The 21,116-nt window shown below is 34.8% G+C and overlaps 3 protein-coding genes across 20 annotated transcripts in view; 1 reads left to right on the top strand and 2 right to left on the bottom strand.

Moving 5' to 3' along the window:
* The window catches only part of Marf (Mitochondrial assembly regulatory factor), a 24,062-nt gene extending 10,073 nt beyond the window's left edge, over positions 1-13,989 (bottom strand). For 2 of the 9 annotated variants that reach the window (XM_087340096.1, XM_087340097.1), the window contains exons 1-7: positions 9,157-9,223; positions 5,396-5,650; positions 4,589-4,715; positions 3,961-4,123; positions 3,311-3,541; positions 2,528-2,635; positions 998-1,018 (exon numbers count right to left, since the gene is read on the bottom strand). In XM_087340096.1, coding sequence (XP_087196222.1) covers positions 998-1,018; positions 2,528-2,635; positions 3,311-3,541; positions 3,961-4,123; positions 4,589-4,715; positions 5,396-5,606 — 861 coding nt within the window. In that variant the 5' untranslated portion in view covers positions 5,607-5,650; positions 9,157-9,223. Of the gene's footprint in view, positions 1-997; positions 1,019-2,527; positions 2,636-3,310; positions 3,542-3,960; positions 4,124-4,588; positions 4,716-5,395; positions 5,651-9,156; positions 9,224-9,963; positions 9,986-10,115; positions 10,258-11,322; positions 12,011-13,854 lie in introns of those variants that run through there. The other 7 variants (XM_087340095.1, XM_087340098.1, XM_087340092.1 and 4 more) reach the window with 6 other exon arrangements.
* Positions 10,283-13,553, top strand: LOC147871210 (cytochrome c oxidase assembly factor 8-like). Its single transcript, XM_087340101.1, has 3 exons — positions 10,283-10,499; positions 12,010-12,222; positions 13,140-13,553. The coding sequence occupies exons 1-3, from the start codon at positions 10,437-10,439 to the stop codon at positions 13,374-13,376; spliced, it is 513 nt and encodes a 170-aa protein (XP_087196227.1). The 5' UTR covers positions 10,283-10,436; the 3' UTR covers positions 13,377-13,553.
* Positions 12,647-21,116, bottom strand: part of LOC110838557 (inturned planar cell polarity protein) — a 24,747-nt gene continuing 16,277 nt past the window's right edge. For 4 of the 10 annotated variants that reach the window (XM_087340082.1, XM_087340075.1, XM_087340076.1 and 1 more), the window contains 9 exons: positions 20,303-20,404; positions 19,725-19,855; positions 18,814-18,924; positions 18,350-18,567; positions 17,715-17,809; positions 16,467-16,653; positions 15,947-16,089; positions 14,928-15,087; positions 12,647-14,011 (listed from right to left, as the gene is read on the bottom strand). In XM_087340082.1, coding sequence (XP_087196208.1) covers positions 14,976-15,087; positions 15,947-16,089; positions 16,467-16,653; positions 17,715-17,809; positions 18,350-18,567; positions 18,814-18,924; positions 19,725-19,855; positions 20,303-20,404 — 1,099 coding nt within the window. In that variant the 3' untranslated portion in view covers positions 12,647-14,011; positions 14,928-14,975. The remainder of the gene's footprint in view (positions 14,012-14,927; positions 15,088-15,946; positions 16,090-16,466; positions 16,654-17,714; positions 17,810-18,349; positions 18,568-18,813; positions 18,925-19,724; positions 19,856-20,302; positions 20,405-21,116) is intronic. The other 6 variants (XM_087340079.1, XM_087340084.1, XM_087340083.1 and 3 more) reach the window with 5 other exon arrangements.

The following is a 21,116-nucleotide window of genomic DNA, read 5'->3' as shown; positions in this document are numbered from 1 at the left end:
GTCACAACCGGTCATCGACATGGAATAATGGTTCACAGATTATCAGCTCACATTAAGAACTTTTAGCTACTGGACCAGCTGAATTTTTAATAAAGAAGTTCAGTCTGATTGTTCTTTATGTTGTGAATTTATTACATAGCATTTTTTTATATTACAGAGTATTGGTGTGAAGGTGAAATGCCTAAATATTCTGTTACCAGCAACCAGAGCAGTTTATTAACCACATTAATGGATGTGAGATTTTTGGTTTTTGTGATGATGAAGCTCTTCTGGATTTTAGTTTCGTGTAGACTTGCAGGTAGATGCCAACAATTTGGAGAAACATACTGTCTCCATTTGCAATCCTGAAGATGAGGACAGCATATTTATCTGAAACACTGGCATCCAATGGCAAGTCTAAAGTGCCTATTATTTATACAGATGAATACAGTTTTGGCACTTCATATGAATAAGATTTGTATTAACCAAACAACTGGTACAAAATATTTGCTTTTAGCACTACCTACCACTACACACAGCATATCAAATATATGTTTGGGGACAGCAACAGTACAAGTGCATCAGGTATGTTAGGGTGAAAAGTGTGATTTAGTTAAATGAGGTACATTAAAAATCACAATGGAGAAAACCAACATAATACAGACAGAGAGTCAATCCACTAAGCAAGTTGAGAGCTTACTTATCCACATACAGAAATTCTGTGAAAATTTATCTTCTTTAGATCCTTAACATGCAGTGTCCTGACTCTCTCTTTTCAAAATTTTATATTTTCTACAGCTTTAATGCATTTCAAAGTACTACCAAGAAATTGAACCTTTCACTAAAATTTGAAAAATGTGTTTAAAAACTTTAAGACAGAACTAATGAAATTCTATGAATTTTTAATGCAACTCTAAGAATATAATACATATTTTCTTTAAAGATGGTGCTATAATTTCAAACAAGACAGAAGCGAGAAGCAAACATTAAAACAATATATTCTGATTAATAGGCTTACCTCGCTCTGTTCATTTCGATGCTTTAAAAGGAAAATGGGAAAAACAAATTATTAGGCTTGTCTATGGACTTATTGCAATACCACCTTGCATACACTTGCTAGAACATAGCAATGTACTGTTAAGAACTCAAAATCGGAGCACTTGAGTATGCAGTAGCTAAAACGCTTTAAATTAATCTTTCTGAGACTTCAAAATGATAAAAAAAACTTCAGTGTTATGTAATAAAGACAAATGCATGGGCTTGTTAACTGTAATCTGATCATTAGGATATGTAACTAGTCCAAATAAAGAAATCTGCATGTCACTGGTCAAATTGTAGAAAATCAAAAGGTAAGATCACACAAATCCTGAAACCTCTTGTGGTCACCTCTCTACGCAGAGACCACAATCAATGTTGCTCTAAGTATTGTTAATTAATGGGGCTATACCCAGAAGATACCACAATGAATAACACTGTAAACACCAAAACTGTAATAACCCATTCAGTGTTAATGATTAACTGTTACACAGTGCTACATTTATTTAACATGATGCAATAACCGCTGATAATGGCAAAAGCTCCATCATGTCTTTAGCCTGTTAAACATATATTAATAGTTATCTGTAGTAGGAAATCCAAAATAAGTATGGATTTTTTGTTAATAAAAGGAAAAAAAACTGATTACCACACCGAATGTTGTTTAACAAACTGCAAGATCTTGTTGCCATTACTTTGTGTGAAATATATGTATGCGACTAAGATAATAAGAAAGGAAAAAATACCCCCTGAGAGGATCATATATATAATTGGAACTCTGGGGAAAAGGTTGGGAGGGTATATAATGGCCCTAGGCAATGATGAATAGTAGGCCTTAGTTTTTACAATGATGAATCTTCAAGTCCTGTTCTAAAAGGCAAATAAATTAGGAAAGAATTTTCATGACAAAACTGGTCCATGTTGGAAATCCAATAGCACAATTTTCATAAAAACTAAGCAGAAACAGATCACGTGGAAAGCAACTTCTTTAAAAAACCAAAAAATATAGCTTACTAACTTATTCACTGCCAAAATAAATATTTTTCAATTACTGAATATGCTTTAGTACTGCAAGTACTGGGAAAAGAAATTTAGCACACCACTCTTTATAAATTTATCTTTAAGCCCCAGCATTTAATTATAACCCATTTTTAAATTCCCAGCAATTAATGTGTTAATAAATATCGAAGTTAGATGCAATTTACTTTAGCAAGTGCTCTGATTTATTTTAAAATCTTCACACAAATACTGAATTAATATGACATATCTTTATAACATGAAACATTTTTGGCTTAATTTGAAGTTACTAATTAAATAATAATATATGACTGGAATTATATCTAAAAGAAGCACAGGTATCTTAAGTATAAAATAATGTGGAACAGAGGACAATAAGTACTTGATGCAAGTAGTTCTATGCTCCAACAAAATTAAAACTATGTGAAGGTGAAAATACATACACCATAACTAAGACATACAAAAATAGATTATACAGACAACATTTACTATTTACCTGGTCTAGAAACTCTGGCTCAGAAGCTGAGGCATCCCAACGGTTGTTCAGAATAAAAATATTAGGCTTTGACAATCTTGTAGATACTTTGTGGAAGAAGTTCTTCTCCTGCAAAGGACAGAAATCTGTGCATTATCCACAAAGCCTGACTGTAGAAAACACGACTAACCTTGATAAAATGCTTCCTGTTATGTCCTTATCAACCAACCTGGCCTACCCAGATGAAAGATGCTACTTTATTTTGAACATTTGGTTATTTATTTAAAAAAAAAAAGAGCATCATCTACCTTCCATCATCAGGTGAAGGTAATACAAGAGAGAACTGCCTACTCTAGTGGATGCCCTAGATCTAACAGATTTAGTTCCTGAATTGTGTGTTTTAACAAATAACCAAGACAAAATAAGTTGAGCTTATTGCAACAAACTACAGTTATAACCCTTTAGACTTATCAAGGTTGCAAGTACTTTCAACTCAGTATTTACAAAGGTTGCTGATTGCAGTGGAGGTGCGGTCTGAGGCATGGGTCTCGTGTGCTTGGACTGTGGGTTCAAATCCCACTCAAAGCATGGATGTTTGTTTGTCTGCATCTTTCTGTGTTGTGCTGTCCTGTGTACAGGTAGAGGCCTTGCAACAAACTGATCACTCATCCAAGGAATCCTACCAAATGTCTAAATAGATCAAGAAACCTCCAAAAGGAGGCACCTATGCTTCATATAGAAGTGAAAAGGGTATTAATTAAAAATAATTTAAAAGGTTGTACAAATGAGGCACATTTTACTCACTGTAAGCATAAGAGTAGATTCTGCATTGGCTACAAGCACAAAGACGTCCGCATCCAGACAATGCCTATCAATCCACTCATCCAAGTTAGGTGACACGTCAATTCCAGGAGAGTCAACAAAAACAACATCATCCCTTAGCAGCAGACATTTGTCTTTGGGCCAGTAGATATGCACCAACTGACTTTCTCCCAACTTTTCCTTACATAAGGCATGAGCAAGCTGACCAACAGACTGAAACACAAAAAGACAATGAGTACTAAAGGAACAATGCAATAACTATGTAACTCCATGGTACAAGGCACAAGATTTTGTCTGAACAGCTGACAGTTCACAGTTGAGCAAAATTGTCTATTACTAAATCTAAAATATTTTCACCACTGTTATCACAGAAACCCTCAACAGCAAGCTTATCCTAAGCCAAGTCAATCCAAAGATGGGCTTTAGTGCTGTGTAGTCTTGTACAAGCTTACCAACGTTTAAGAGGTCTCTGCTACCTCCATCATCAGGGCGATAACACTACAACCCACAAGACAGCCATCTTCAGACTCACTGCCATGAAAACCTCAAATTCTACTTACAGGTCAATCCAGTTCACATTTTCATACCACTTCCAAACCATGCGAGTAGTGTTTCTGATGTATACAATTTACCTTTACATTCTGTTTCTCTGTGGAATCCTCTGTGACAAGATAAGAATCTCCACTATCTGAGCCTTCCACTTGTAGGAAACAATTAGTCGTATGACCAATACCACTCGGAAGAATTTTTTCACGCAACATCGCATTAATTACCGAGCTTTTACCATTGCTTGTCCTGTAAACAAGAATACGGTCAAAATCTATAACACAGTAACTGGATGAGAGGTACATTTAAAAAGCAGACAATACATAAAAATACTTAACAGTTTGAACTGTTTCAGATTCCTGAATGGTGGAATATGTTATCATGCAAATAAAGAAAATACTATCTCTATGCTCAAACACTATACCATGAACAAGTGGCACACAGGTTTAACTTTATTATTCTTAATTACCAACCACCCCACTCCTGTTCCCCCTGATGAGGAGGCAGAGTACACTACAGTCACTTTGGATACAGACAAGAAGAATAAATCATCATGGAACTATACAGACAGTACAGTTATGAAGCAAACTTATGTCACTGGTTGGCCAAGGAAGAGCACTGAACTTATTGCCTGAGCCTGCACTCATAAGAGTCCCATGAAAACATAAGAATCTCAGACTGAAAACATTATAATGCTCTCCTACAAGTCATTACCTCCCGAAGAAAGCCACCTTCATGTGATCCCTAGTAAGAACATCTCGTATCCCTTTCACCTTCACAGTGTAGCCCTCAATTTGCTGCACAGCATCAGAATTTACTATGCTTCCTTCTTGCTGCAAACCTGCAACATCATACAACACCTAGAATCTGACGAAGCCATCATATATTTTAATACATTTATTATTTTATTTATTACTGTCACATTTCTTCCTTTGCTGTATACCTACAATGGCATCACAAAGACAACCATTAATACATACTTCAGTATATTTACTTTGCACAATGACATCCCAAGCATAATACTATGTTTTCACTGTGAAGGATGCAATCTTTAACAGCTAACATGTTGAATACTATGCTGTGAATAACAATTTTCTTATATCAAATCTAAAACTTCTTGACGATGGTGAAGAGTCAATTGAATAAAAATTTACTTGGATATTATCCATCGTCTAGTAAATATAAAACGTAAAACGTATCTCTGGAGATAGGGATTAGCTCTATCTAGTGGGCCCAACTGTGTAGGAACCTGAAGACGGAGATAGAGTCCCATCTCCGAAACGTCGTTTTACGTTTTATATTTACTAGACGATGGATAATATCCAAGTAAATTTTTATTCAATTAACAATTTTCTTTCCTTCCAAATACAGATATGATGTTTAAATTTCAAATCAGCACATTAATAAATAAGAAATGTAAATAAATATCAAAGTATCAGATACTTTAAAACTTATTTTATATATTGTGCCAAGACCCCCTTTGGAATGTTTTGCTTACAAAATACTTAATTTGTTACTTACTTTGCATATATGTGACAGTATCATGGACGTAATCTTCAATCTCCACAAATATGTCATTGATCTTCTTCTTTGCCTTGACAAAGATCTGAAGAGGGGAAGAATCACGTAATGACTGGGAATCAACCAGTGGTCCTACATCTAAGGATGGGCCCCGGGTTCTGGGACTGTCCCCAGACATCAGTGATATTGTGCGGTTTATATATGCAGCCATAATTCACACTAACAGGTAAATAGGTGCTCATGCAGGTTGCAAAACTGAAACAACAAAACAAAAACAAAAATTAATATACAAAAGCAAGCCATGGAGGTATACAAAAACTAGATGATTCATTAAAGTCTGTTTAAGAGAGTAAAATACAATACAGACATGTATTAAAACACAAATACAAAAGGAAAAATCTGATAAAGAAATGGAAACAAGCATTTACTTTTCGTTATTTAAAAATACTGTGTCACACTGCCTTAACCCTTTGATGCCAAAGCTTGTGTAAATAACATTTAAACATTCAGTTCATACCACAAAGAAAACACAACCCATAACCATTACAAAGATCAACTGGTTGAAGGAAATAATCACACCTTACTCTGACAATTATTTGAAACTGACAATATATATGTGGGCAAAATGCAAAGTTGCAGATTGTTAAAGCAGATGGTACACAGAGTTCCCACTAGACTTAAAAAGATTTATAAGCAATCATTCACTGCCTGCCCAATACTAAAGTCAATGTTTAACAAAAGATCTGACAAACAGCTAAACTGATTCTTTCATGCGGCAATTGCCAATACTGGTAACCTAGCATGCAGTTTAGTGACAAACTGTCATTTTTATTCGGTTTGTTTCATAGTTGCAGTGTTTTATCAGAACATAGGCAATTAACTGTTGCAACACAGAATTAACATAAAACATTTAGTGAAACTGGAGGAAAGTGTGATAACACATACACAGAACAATACAGCAAGTCTATGCATATGGAGCAATGAGTATATACAGGCTTTTGCATGTGTCATGAGATATGATGGACACAGGAGAAAACTATAAAAATTGAAATAAATATGGAGAAAATTATTAAAATGGTCAGGAATGTTATAGATTGATCACTTGGAAGATAGTAAAATCATTCAATATGAATATAGGAATTGTAAAACTGATTTTGACCAAACATCTGAACATGAAGAACACTACACACCTAATGTGAAGAAAAACATAAATAAATCTCAGTAACTTCCCTAAGGTATGTGACAGATTCCAAGGCAAAATGAAAGTGCAGACTACACCTAGCTCAAATATCCATATTTGCTGGTACAGAAGTGGTCAGTGTATGAGACTAGCACTGAAGCAAAGGGGTTAAATATGAAAGTATGAGTAGTAATATTAGTATACTTAATGCATGTGTTGAATTCTCACAAATACTCATTTAAACTGTCCACCTGCATATTATTCAACTTTATGTTTCAAAATTTGCATGTGGAACTCATACCAAGAGCAAATGGAAATGGATAATTAGCTATGTAGATTGTGATATCAGAAAAAGTATGTGCAATTATTAGATGTTGTAAAGCATATACAGTCCAGTAATCTCATCTTGTACATCCTTTGACTGCCCTTAGAAACACTTTACTGCTGACTGTAGTCAACTTATGTCTTTGCTTGTTAATTGTCCATGTCTCACTGCCATACTTTAAGACAAGGAGAGCCATAATGGAATAAAACCTTAGCTGTGAATCTTGTGTAATTTTTCCTTTCAGCATTCTCTGAATTGTGTCACAAATAACCTGAAATTCTGGAACCTTCTGATTTATGATTTGGTCCTTTTCATTAGTCAAATCACAGCCAAGATATCTGAAATGTGATATTTGTTCAACTCAAACGTCTTCTATAATAATTTTCATTATTGTTGGGAATTTTCTGTGGAATGCTATTAAATATATTTTCCTTGATAATATTTTAATAAATCCTTTGCTAATTTTATGTAGTTCAAACACTGCTCTCTGTAGCCTCTCTTCCTTATCAAATATTAAAACCACATCATCTGCAAACAGCAGCATCTTCAATCACCGTCTTCCTATATTTATTCCCTTATAAACTGTCTTTTCTCTCTTTTTCAGTTCTTTCAGAATGTTGTCTAAATATATATTAAATGAAATCAGGAAGACACTACATCCCTATTTAACTCCTCTAGTCATACCCTTATTTTAGGGACAAATTTTTAAAAATTTTCATTTTCCTACAGCATATAAAAGGTGATGGTACGCCATAAAAAAAGCAATGGACTAAGGTAGCAATGGACTAAGCCTGTGTGATGATAAACACACATAAACGATGCAACACAGAAAGACGAAGCCACATGCAAATCACTGACACAAAATGAAAAATGCCTCAATACTGAAGCAAACTGGCAGCCTAGACCAAATTTACAGGAGGTTATACGTCTAACCTCTCTTAGTATACCTGCTGATTCCAACAAAATGAAACTAACCTCACAGTGTGAGCAAATATAGCACCATACTTGTTATTACTAGAATACTGAGACAGACATTTCATACATGAGAAGCGAATAGTATTTACATTCCATAAATCCTTCATAGGCAATAAAATGCATAACTTGTACAATGAAATGGGAAGGAGGAAAAAAGCCAACATGAGTTTAATCTGATATTACTATTAAATTAATGTGGCCTTCAGCTGTTTTCATCACATGTACAAAACTGGTAACATGGAAATTTCAGATATGTTTAGTTTCTCCAAAGACAGGAATTAAAGGCAGTCTTCTTATTTAAAATATAGTGGGGACCAAACATGGACATTATAGACACCTGTTAGTGAATTACACAATATTTATTTTCATGGGTGATACTAGCTATCCACTACAAGGATATTTAAGCTACAAATTAACACAATATACATAACAAGCCAAACATGCAATACACAAGTAAATGTAACTATCTGGTTACTGATTCCCCAGTTTATTTTGACTCTAGTGATCTGTAACTCCATAAAATATAACAAATAATAATATAGGCAAAAGAAATTTTAAATAGCCTAAAAGAATCTAAAATATTTTTGATACCTATACTTCTTGTTTGTCAATGAATGCCCACCTACTGCTCAGGTATTTAATCTAAAGATTTAACAATGCTAATATACACTCATTATTAGATATCACCCAGAGCCACTTAAATCAAACTGGTATTATCCTAACCTACTTCATTAATATTGACTGTAATATTATTATTATTATTCTACTGTCTTTAAATCACATATTCAAAGTTTTAAGATATTAAAAGAAGTTTTTGCAACAAAAAATTCTATGTACATTTTTTCTTTCCATCATCATCTCAGCTACAATATCAATCTGCTTATTACACTGACACTGTTATCAGGTTCAGGGCAGTATTCCAATATTGGACTTTATAATGACTGATGGAAGAAGAAGGGGGAAGGAAAACAGGGGGAAGGGAAACAGAATTTCTAAACTGTCTAAATATCAATTGCTCATGGAAGATCCCACTCAATGAAAAGATGAAAAGTATATCCCATCGAGTACTTCTGTAATTCTATTAACCTTCACCCTTTTCGCTGTCCCTCTGGTCAAACAGATCCTATCTTTAGTGTGATTAAAATATTAACCAAGGTAAACTGTAAAATCAGTAGGCTACAAAATATGCCAAAACCATATTTACAAATGATGTAACAGAAGTAAAAAAAACAAAAACAATAACGGCAAAAATAATTATTTGGTTCAAGAAAGTGCTAGAACCTGTTCATTTCGAGGCATTTTTTCAATCCTATATGCAGTCTTTTAATCTACACCACAAGGGACCTTTCTGGAAAAGAGAAATTATAAATAAGTTTGACATTAAATGTGAAATGTGTTCACACATCATATTATAAAGAAATTGAATTGTAATCTCATAATATATTTTAATCAACAAACTGTAGTCATTACTTTCACCTTCTTGTGCATGTTAAACATTTAATTCAAACTAACAGTCACTATAAATGTTAGCTGAAGCAGCGCTCATCTGAAAACCATAAAGTGAATGCTTGCTACCGTGGCCCAAGCACACGATAACTACATTCAAAAGTTTTTTTTCATATTTCAACCCCTAACGACCACGATTTTAACCTTCCTCCAATGACCACAAAAGGCGGTACAATTACCGCATACGGTAACTTAGAAGCAAGAGTGACGTTGGTACTGCCTAACACTCGACAAGCAGCCGCACTACGTGACAATTTCGTGGTAATATCACGACTGCATTATTGATACTTGACCACGAAACCCATGTGCTCTAACCTAATCTCATAGTGCCATGCTTGATTCTTACTCTCATTCGTTACGGTCGTTCTAATCACACCCAAACACAGCTGTGGGCAAGCCAACAAGAAAAGCCGAAAATCAAGTATGGTTTCTACAACTTCACCTCTCGATATTTTCGTAACACTGCAAAATCAGCTTCAGAATTAGTATTCAATGCCCATTCCTCCACAGTATGTCTGAATTCTGAAACCATGTTATCCTTACATGTACATGAATTTTTGTTACGGTAAAATAAATACGTACTGCGTTTCAACTCCTCGAAGCCATAAGTTACAAACACTAGAAACACATCACGACTGGATTTTTAAACATAACAATAATCGGGATACAAGTATTATAAACTGTATTTCATATAGAGTAATAAAGCTTAGTCACATTCTGTAAGTTCCACTTACCTTATTCTTTCTCAACAATCCCTGGGGAACCAAATCATTCTTACAGAACATAAAAATTTGGAGATCTAAGGCAAGTCTGGAAACTGCGGAATGGGACACAGTTAATACCAACTTGGGCAATGTGACCACAGATATTACCAACAGTTTATAATTACCAGCAGGTCTGTATATGCTGTTATTTGTGGTACACACCACAATTAACCTACCTATGTGCAATTGTCTATGACGGTAAAAGCGAGGAAGTTCTAGTGATATACAGTTCACGTAAACAACTTTAGGATATTTAACTATTAGGGGGGAAAAACAGTGTGTACAGAAGTCATGATTCGTAGTGGTATTAAGAAAACATCTGAAGCAATGACGAGAATAATATTACGCGAGACGGTATGTATGACCTTCCGGAACCTGGTAGATTATGATAATCGAGAAACACATGAGAAAGTTTATACCGGGTATTCGAAGTCAGTTCATCCAAAGGTCCTGCCTAATGTATAAAGATTCAAAGTTTAGAACTGTTTGAATCGGAACAGGTCGGAGAATCTAATCGATGAAAGTGTATAACATCACTTCCTTAATCGAATTTGTCAATGCCACCACAGTGTGGCCAACGTTTTAAATTTTGATGATGCTTTATATACATAGAGCATATAAATCGCAATATGTACACTTGGCTGGGTTTTGGATATATACTCTGGTTCAGTTTGTGCTTAAAATTTAGCATTTATATACTTGAGTTTGAGAAGTAACCTAGCTACCTTTTGTGTGCAAGGAAAAACTGTATCAGCTCCAAGCATACAGTTCTGTGCAGTCTCATGCTTTTTATTGGTTGTCAGCATACTCACTGATGTGATCTCCAACATGTTTGCTCATGCCCCCAAACCCAAAACTTTCCAAGTTACCTGCCACAGATAACATCAAATTCCCATCTCCCATGATTTACTTTGCTACAGTCAAGGCTGAAGGATCTGAAGTTTGTCCCTTAATTCAGCATTTCTGTCATCCATATCCTGACACAACAGTTGTATTTACCACAAGTTGAACCAATATTTTATCAAATGGTAAATATGTGCTCATAGACATCACTGTTGCAAAGTGTTTATAAAAAAGTTGACAGTGGAACCACGGTTCTGGAGAATCTGATGTAAGTACGTCTCTGTAATGTAATAATTTTTATATAAGTACTTGTGATATTCTAAAACGTTTTTACCAGCACAAAATTATCTAGTCTGTGACACACTTCTTCTACAAGCGATTCACAGCTCAGCTCTTTCCACAATAACAAAAGCGGACTGTTGATGGAAGTAATGTAACACAACATTGCCGAGTAAGCAATTAGTTTCTTAGGTAACATAACAGTGCACATAGGAGTTCATATAAAAGCTGACCATTGTTGTCGGTCCATATTTACACATTGTTGATATGGAACTTATACAACTTTGTTACGCATCTTCGTTACGCTTTTTGCCGAATGACCCTTCCGTATAGACGTATTTATGTCAAAAAAATTATTCTGCTTATATACAGTATTTGCCTATCTGTTCCATGTAAGAAAATGTTCTGGACTGCATACAGTGGCATGTGTTTTGTACACCAACAGATTCATGAATATTCTCCTGAAGGGAGTGATGTATTATAATTATTGCATTTCCAAGGATACTGAGCATCAGTTTTACCCGTCATATATGATGTAAAGAAAACCTTTGAATTTTTGTGTGCTCCACATAGTATACCTTTCCAGTCTTGTTTTCTGTCACAGAGTATAGTTCATTTAAATATGCAAGGAACATTCATTTTATAGAACCATGAGTAAACTGATCTGGTTAACCTGCAGCTGGCTACTGAAAGTTCTACTTTACACAAGTTTTGTAATAATTTTCAAAATATTTAATTTTAGTGTGGAACACACATTCCTCCAAAATCTGCATCGCCCAAACCAACAACACATGATATGATAGGACCACCAGATCCTATATCAAATCTACGACCAATTGTTTTCCATGTACCAAGAAATGAACATGAAACTGAAAAGGAGTTCCGTGTTCGTAGAGAAGAAGTTCAGAAGTGGAATGAAGCCTTTTGGATAAAACACAATCAAAGTTTCATTATGGTACAGTCACAGTTATATTGTCGATATACAGTCAGAGGAAGAATTAAAAAAATATACTTGTTTGACTTTTATAATACTTTCCAACTTGTATAACTATTTATTAGTCCTTTCATCTACAAATGAATTACTTTGTTATGTGTTTGTGCCTACAATCACAAATCCAAATATTTGCTTTTATTATGTTCATTTTTTACTTTACAGCAACCCCATTTTATGTCTTATAAGTGGTTGTATTCTAGTGCTAGATTCAAAGAATGCAACTTTAAAAGATAGTGGACTTTCTACCTGTAAAACAAAAAGAATTCCACTAATGCAACATGTGCAATACCATTAATGCTAATTTATTTTCAGGAAAAAATATTGGGAGAGACTTGCTTAAAAATAGGGCAGTGAAAAGGTTAAAATATAATCAAAGTGTTATGAGTTGGCAGTCACTGATTTCATTCTATATTATCTACAGTATGTTCCATATTGTACACAGAAGTGCCAGTCCTATGAAAAAGTAGGTATGTCTAATGCCTCTCCTACTTCACCACTAAACTCCATAAACATTAATACCAAATTCTTCAAAGAATTTATTATGTGGTATCTGCAATTGAATTGTAGGCTGGATGGGTGGAAAGAGAGACACAAAGATGCACCATGCATCAGTGACAGATTCGCTATATTGTTTCAAGTAGGTTGCTTGAACAGACATGCAATTTCATTTCCTTTATTATGTAAAACTGGCTTCATGTAACATATATGTGCTTTAGGAAGAACAGTCATACTTTGTGGATCATTAATGTTGGTATGGTGACTATTAACTTAATCTCCATAATTTTGTTATGACAGGGTTTATGCCATTAAAATTTTGTCTTTCCTTTAGTTGATCAAAACAGTCTTCAACCAACCAAGGTAATGTCTCTGTTTAACAGGAGCGAAATGAATTCATTGATGCGAACCTTCCATCAGACAAAACTTCAGGAACAGATAAACAAACTTTAACTGCTGATGAAATGTCCATATTCTATAAAACTTTTCTGGACAAGAACTGGAAAGTCCACATTCGATACAATGTGGAATGGTACAGGAAAAATATTGGACTGGTGATCTGTGCCTTGCGTGTTAAGATATTTAAAGTTAAGCAGTGGTTCATGTCAAATTCAAGATAGCAATCACCGACAGATCATAATGGAGATTATTTGTTGGAAGAATACATCATACACATTACACACCTTCAATTTCAGCAACAGAATATAGATTAAAGTATGTAACAGTCTGTGTACAAATAACTGGCATTTTGATGTACTGTTGTTTAATGGAAATATACTGACAAATAACAGAACAAATCTAAGATTTATTTCACATAAAGGTAGCTAAAGAGAGTTCTTTAATAATCCCAGTGCAAAGTTTTTGCTTTTGTTTCTTGTAGGTTGTACAGTATATCTCTTCCCCTGCTTTATTATGCCTATAAGAAGCTTCTAACCTGTGGGTTACAAGATATGTTGCTGTACCAATTGCCTTGAGAAACATTTCATATGCCTTTACTTTTCAACTTTCCCTTGCAGATATTAATCACTATGTTTTCTTCATCACAAACATTCTTCTTAACCTTGTCTCAAAACTATGGTATACTGTATAACCACTTACTTTATCATAAAAGCAGTTTCTTTCAAGATGCTTTCTGGTCATTGTCTTCCACTTGCAAAGTAATGGCAGCCTTCTATTATGTTTCGTTTGATTTTGATTGTACAATTAATCTGTAATACTTCTATTTAGTTTCTAAGCATATTTTGCTGTGGTATTCCTGAAATAAATAAATACAAATACCATAAGAAATGTTTAACACTGGCTATAAGTACCATGCCATACTGTAAAGCTGTCAGGGGTATGGCAGATATTTTGCAAAACTTGTCTGTGAGACAGGACAGCAGATATATCAGACCATAAATGATGAGATCACTGATATTTTTAAAACTTCCAGTAACATTATGATAAGCGCTTATAGATTAGTTATCATGCTCCAAGGTAAAGATGCAATTAAAATAAGGAACCTACAGCACATACAGATGTACAGCACATGTAGATGACACTAAACCAGCAGAGAAAATGTACCAAGTTTATGCAGATTGGAAAAAGCAGTATGAAACCAAGAAATAAAATGTTTCTAATCCAGTAGAAACATTTAATTTTTCCATATCAATTAGCCAAGAAATTAAGAGTATTTATCCCTATATGGAACGTCATTTATAGAACAATTTTCAACTGAACTAGAATGTCAATTCCTTTATAAGGAAAATTACAGATATGAGATCACCATGCTGTCCCTTTCAACTTCTGAATAGGTTTAAAATTCTTTTACAAAACTTTATATGATCAGTCACTGGAGACCATCACAGCCTTACACTTTAATTTCCTACAGTCAGTAATAACAACATGGCACTCATCCACATACAATCACTATGAAGGTGGAAAGTGCTTGCCAAAAAGCTGGAAGATCTTTAACAACTGAGGCAGGTTGTGCCCAAAAGTCAGAGTTACACATTGAACTCCATTCTCAAATGTCTGTCATCTGGGATGTGCTGTATAGTCTGGTAGATACTGACATTTCAGAGGTGCTTACTACCTCCAGGGTACAACATCCCAGTAGACAGCCATATTCACCATCAGAATCTTTATCTCGCAAATGGATTGTGTTTTCTCAAACATTTCTTTTCACATACCTTACAGTTCTGCAATTCAAAATTCCATTTCCTATGGCACTTCTTTCCTTAGCGTGAAGCGCTGAGACCAAGTCTAAATGCAATTTCAACCATATTTTGTGGGGCAGAGTCATGGTAACACACATAAACCTCCCTTGGATGAGGGGTAAAGAAGAGTCGTCTGGAACAAGAAAATAATTCCTTATTGTATAATTCTTACTTCATGTTATCATGAGATGAGGCATAAAAGGGTTGATAATAATAAAATGGATCATAAAGAACTAGGGTGTTTGACTATGTGTTGAATTGAACTGTCTCAGGACAGAATCCAGTGGCAGGCTCTAGTAATAAACTTTCAGGTCAGGAATTTCTTGATCTGCTAAGTGCCATCAGCTTCTCAAAGAGGACTGTTCCATGGAGTTGGTCAGGGTAAATACAATGCCTACAGCATGACTCTCACTATGCTACCCTTCACATATATGAAAGCAGTCATTAACAAATTATTTACAAAATGGTCCTAAGAAATTCCATTCAATGTCAAATTTACAACTCCACAAAGCAGTACATAGGGGTCATTAAGGCTTTCCATACTATTTAAATAACATACAGATTTACTTCATTTCCAAACATATGAATTTTAAAAAACTACATTAACAAAACAACCTAAACGTTTTTGATGACAAAATTTGTTTTGGGCATTGTCTGTCATCTTAAGTTTTATAACTACATTTCAGAAACTGGATCTGTTTCTGCCATCAGGTAATACAGCCCAAAGGTTCCTACTCAGTTAAAGCCCTTGATCCCTGGGTGATCAAGAGCTATGCCACTGTAGCATGTGTTGGACACACAAGACTCACTGCAGCCAATTATTTAAGAAAAACTACTTATGTAAAAAGCAGTTTATAAAAGTAAATATTTTTAGTTTCCCATTTGTGAATTAACCACTGAGCCATGTGTGAACTATTTCTCACCACTGAATTGAACCAAAATATTCATTCACTCCACACAATTTGCTTCTTATAGGTTAAATATTAACTCACCCAACAACCCAATATGTAAGTGGTACAGACTTTTTGGTGCACTCTCCATCATTTGTTGTGCACTCAAAAAGAACTCCATGCTCTTTAATTGCAACCAAAGACTTGTTAATTAAAGACTTGGATATTTCTTGGCCCATAAGCTTCTGAAATGAATCATAGTTACAATATGTTACAGTATCCAGAAATTTAAATGGAAGAGCACATTATAGCCTTGAAAATTATTACAAATCAGATTTATTCTATACAGAAGAACTTTCTTGAGCCAGTGCAGCAGCTGTTTCTTGAAGATGTCTAAAATGTCCTCAACAGTTCCTGCTGCAACTCTGCACAAATGTGGAAAGATCAATCACAGTACAAGTATTGGTGAATCAAAATACAGGTTGTCAACATACATTCTATAAAAGCATTTTTTTATGGAAACAAAAATGCATTTTCAGGTTTAAATTTGAATTCAAACAACTAGCAGTGATGCATTCAGAATACAATACAAACAGTAATCAGATTTCTATGCAGACAATACCTTGAAGTGAACAGCATTGTACAACAGGTCATGTATCACTTGACAACTGCGTCTGAAGTTATGAAGGATCTCTTGCAACCTCTCTGACTGCACCTGCTCTCTGTTAATAGGAGGACACAATAAGATTCCTTCAGTGATGTCTAGATGTACATAATGAAACAGGATATTTCCATCACCTGCAGTTAATCTGAAAATGAAGTGACTCATGTCAATTCAACATGTTTCAATCTTCAAGTAATAAACCAGAACTATGCATATCAAAGACCATCATCATGCTAAACAACACTATATATTTATTTTTTTATGTTTTTTCCCCCTATAATTTAACATTCTGTTTCCATTTTCTTCCATCCGTTCTGTGTGGATATTGCTCGGACTGTATACCATTCAACGCACAAAGTAATCCATGCCCACTGATCTTACAATTAGGCCACCATACATGTTTGAACCCTCGATCTAGGCATATAAATGACCTGTGTTATACCTATAGTGGGATTTAAATCTTCAAACCTCAGCTCATTTGTAGACCTGCAAAGAAACTGCAATAACTTTGGAATTATCCAAGATTAAGGTTCCCACAGCAGTGAAGATGTGTCAACTGTGATCTTCTAATTTGTGGCGCCATGTATTTTTGTATACTTTTTTTATGAATCTCATGCTACTTGGAATGGAGACACTGACATAATTATTTTATGATGTGGAATTCACAAATTTATAAGTTAAATTTAAGGTGAAATGCCTCAAAACAGTTTTCAAGACACAGAACAACTTCACAACCTCGGCACAAATCAATGGTGTCGTTTATTTTCTGGTGACCTTGATACTGCTAACTGGGCAAGAGTTTGTAATGAAATGCATTCTGTAGAACCTCTGCAGTACTGGATTTATGAAGGACCTGTCTACACTTGCACTGAACAGTAAAGTAGCTTTTTCCTGTATGTCTGAACTATGGCAATCTGAATTTCAGATTATGAAACCTCCCCTGTGATGAGTTGTACACTATGTATGCAACATGTACTGTTATGCAAGATCTGTACTATTTTAATCCCCTTTCCCTTCTAATCAGGGATGATTCTATATTTTAATCACTAAAGCCTACCTCTCCCAAGGTGTGGTTATAGTTAACTGCACATCTTGGTTCAATATTACATTCCATTTTGATTTCTCAGCCACCACTTTCAAATCATGAAATGATATGATGTAACAGAAATGTCCTTTTTATCTTTCCAATCCAGGACATGCACTTACTTTGAAGGTAATATATCACTGATGTCATTAAGCAAAGACTGTCCCATGTCAGACAAGTCAAACTGGCTATTCAGAGTCCACTGGTGGTTTTGATTCTGCAAAATTAGACAAAATTATTAAAATATTTTTAGTAACATTACTACTGAAGACAGTGATCAAGTTCCAAGTAGAAAGAACACTGTCAATGTCAGGCACACAAACAACCAAAATGCAAATTAGAACTCAAAATTAAAAACAGCTAACAATGACAGGAAGCTGACTAACAACTGAATTCTCAAGGCAAGTAGAATCCATTAACCTAGAATTTTGTTCTGTGGCAATAAAACAAAAATTAAATTTCATACATGCCTGTTACGGCTTCTGCTCAACTTATTTAAACAATCAGATTGTTCCAAAAATTAATCAAGACTATTTTACTGAATCACTTCACAAAACCAAAAACAATTAATCTTGCACTGATGCAGTCTTAGCAACATCAGTGCTAAAAAGTAATTTCATATCAGAATAGCAAATTGAAAGATTTCATGGACAGAATTAAGTTCAAACAGCAATTTTAGTGTAAGTCCAAAAATAATGAAGATTATCTGCAGAAGTACTGCAATCCTTGTGCAACTGTGGCTGTAATCACTACACACCTGCTGCAGCTCCCAGTCTGAATCTGAGTTGTCAGATCGTTCTGAATGTGAGTCAGTAAGCCGACTGAGCGTAGCACTTGTATCACTACCACGGTGACTACCCTGCTCTCTCTCTGCTCGTCGACCTAGTATAGGAGCAGCCTCATCACTCACTTCACTCACTACACTGGTTGCCTGGCTGGCTGAATCCTCCGAAGTTGAGCCTTGTACTGAGAGACCTGTACATGTCAGCATCTTAACAGTCTTTCATATTAAGTTCACTTTATTTTCATTAAACTAGGAATCATCCTGACTTAAGTATTTCCTATGTTCAAGCATCTTCAGATGAAGTTATATGAACATGGAGATAAAAGTTCCATACCAATTGTGAGGGGTGAGTGATCAAGTTCACACTCCATCTAATTTATACCTGAAAAAGAGCACCTAATACATACTAGATAAACTAGATCAGTAAGTGCAAATACCTGAAGGACTGAACACCAGCCCTCTGTCAGGGCTAGTCCGATGCTTGAGTATTGATGTCACTTCCACTGGTTTCTTGCCATAAGGAGAACCAAGAGATAAAGAACTACCACCTACAGAGAAAACAGATTACTAATAAAAGTAGCTGATTCTACAGTTTCTAGAGGGATGGAATTAAGAGGCAAACCTTCTACACATTTTTCTCCATTTCTTCCTTAGGAGCCATGACCAGTTTCTTCCACATTTTTTCCAATTCATCATTCACAAATCATCCTGGTATCTGAAACTACATAACCTAAGAAGTTAAAAATGTGGCATTAAATAAAATGGGATTCAAACTCTAGCCCTCATGAATGGAGAGAAACAACAAGAGTTAAGAACAGTGGGAGATACTGAAACCACAAATAATAAATTTAATGGTGGAGCAAGAGAGATTTTTCACCTCTAAAATAGCAGACACAAAAAAAGTATGTAAAACAATACCAATTTTACACTGTATGTGTGTGTGTTTTTGCACTGTTTGTACTATAAATTTATCACAAAATGTTTATCTTGGAGCCAGGAAAAGTCATAGTAAAGAAATTCGCACATAAGGTTCCTCTATCAGAGTAATATGAGCTGTAAAATGAGCAAAACTTTAAACAAAAGATATTCCAAAACTGAGAGAATTCAATTGCAATCCCTAAACTGAAGCAGGTCCCACTGTAATTAAACTGCAGTATATATTAGTATAATTACAAAATTCAACTTAATGTTTTTCTACTTTTGGACTAACAGTAAGCACTTGTAGTACATTACATAACAAAATAGACTGGATGAGAATGAGTCATGGGGTAATTAATATAAGATACTACTTTATGATTAAACCAATTTTCATACAAATGTGGATAAAGATAAATAACTGTACACTCACTCACTAGTGATGCATGTTTAGACGGAGTTGATGGATCAGCAGACCGAACAAACCCAAGAAAATTGGGTGATGTTTTGCGCACAGGAACCATTTCAGGATGTATCACCTGTGGACGTGGCCCTGATGCCAACCTAAATATTTTTTTTTAATTATTATGTGGTGACACTGTCAGTAAGTACTTATGGGCTGTCAACTCCTGCCTGTTTTATTCACTTATTACCAAGAATGTTTAAAATGGAAATCAATTAAAATAATTATGAAAAATAAATCTCCAACAAGCTACTTCTTTCCATGTAAAACTCTGATGAGCCATTGCTTGGTGGCAGACATAAAATTAGGCAAGTATTACTGAAGCAAATTTTCCAATCTAAAGACTCTGTATTATACAAAAGCCAATATGATATATATAAATATATATATTTATTTTGATGTTTTTCTGTGAATAAAGGTTGCTCTCAAAGAGCAAAGAGGTGCAGACCTTGTTGAAAATGTTCAACAAGTACCATAGCTATAACACTGATACATGAAGTTCTCAGTAATGTTATTAAAGTACATATTTATTTAACATCATTGTTTACCATTTGACAGCTACAGCTGGAATACCAAGCTTTTGAATATGTGCAAGTGTGTCTTGAGCCTGTTCAACATAACATACATCTGGTCCAGTGCATCCTTCCAATCTGTAACAGAACCATAACAATCACAGTTCACTAATATGCATCACGAAGAATTAATCATACATGCTGGAAATTCAATAGCAGGAGAACTATGTTTCTTCCAAATTTGTGAATGAATTTGTTGAAACACAAACTATTTTAACCTGCTTAATCTACAGCCTACTGTATCGCTAGTCATTCCTTTCATATACTGGGAACAGAATATGGTATCACTTTGTTAATAAATATTAAAGAGAGTCCAGAAAGTCACTCACGAAAAGAGTTTTGGGCGTCTCAATTTTTTAACTAAATACACACTGAAGAAACAGAATACTGAAATGAAAATTTAACCAAAAGCTTGAGCCAATTACAAAGTAATGTGTTCCTGCATCAGACTTACATACATGATGATATGCTTTGGTACAAAAGGACAGCCCATAAGTGAAATCACAATGCATGCTGTGGTTAACTGAATTTAAGTCTGTTACTAGCAGGGCTGTGGAGGCGGTACTAAAATCTGTGATTCCGACTCTGACCTCCTTCATAAAAGATCAATATGTATTAATAAGGGTAAACCTACTAAAATGGTAAATGACACCATAAGAGATTTCATCACCACCATGTGTATCATCAGCCTACGTTTTAGACTTATAACCTATATTTATATACATGTCTAATGGTTATTGCAGAAATCAGTTGAATTGTAGACAGATTGTATTCTTAAGGTACCGAAGCC

This window comes from Zootermopsis nevadensis, unplaced genomic scaffold (genome assembly GCF_977971745.1).
Source record: "Zootermopsis nevadensis isolate Lab colony 2312 unplaced genomic scaffold, Znev_1.0 Znev_ptg000061l, whole genome shotgun sequence".
NCBI lineage: Eukaryota > Metazoa > Arthropoda > Insecta > Blattodea > Termopsidae > Zootermopsis > Zootermopsis nevadensis.
This window is presented reverse-complemented; position numbering and strand designations above follow the sequence as displayed.

Coding starts and splice junctions, on each gene's coding strand:
- LOC147871210 (XM_087340101.1), top strand. CDS start 10,437: ATGATTCGTAGTGGTATTAAGAAAACATCTGAAGCAATGACGAGAATA. Junction 10,500..12,009: donor GAATAATATTACGCGAGACG/GTATGTATGACC, acceptor ATTTAATTTTAG/TGTGGAACACACATTCCTCC. Junction 12,223..13,139: donor ACAATCAAAGTTTCATTATG/GTACAGTCACAG, acceptor TCTGTTTAACAG/GAGCGAAATGAATTCATTGA.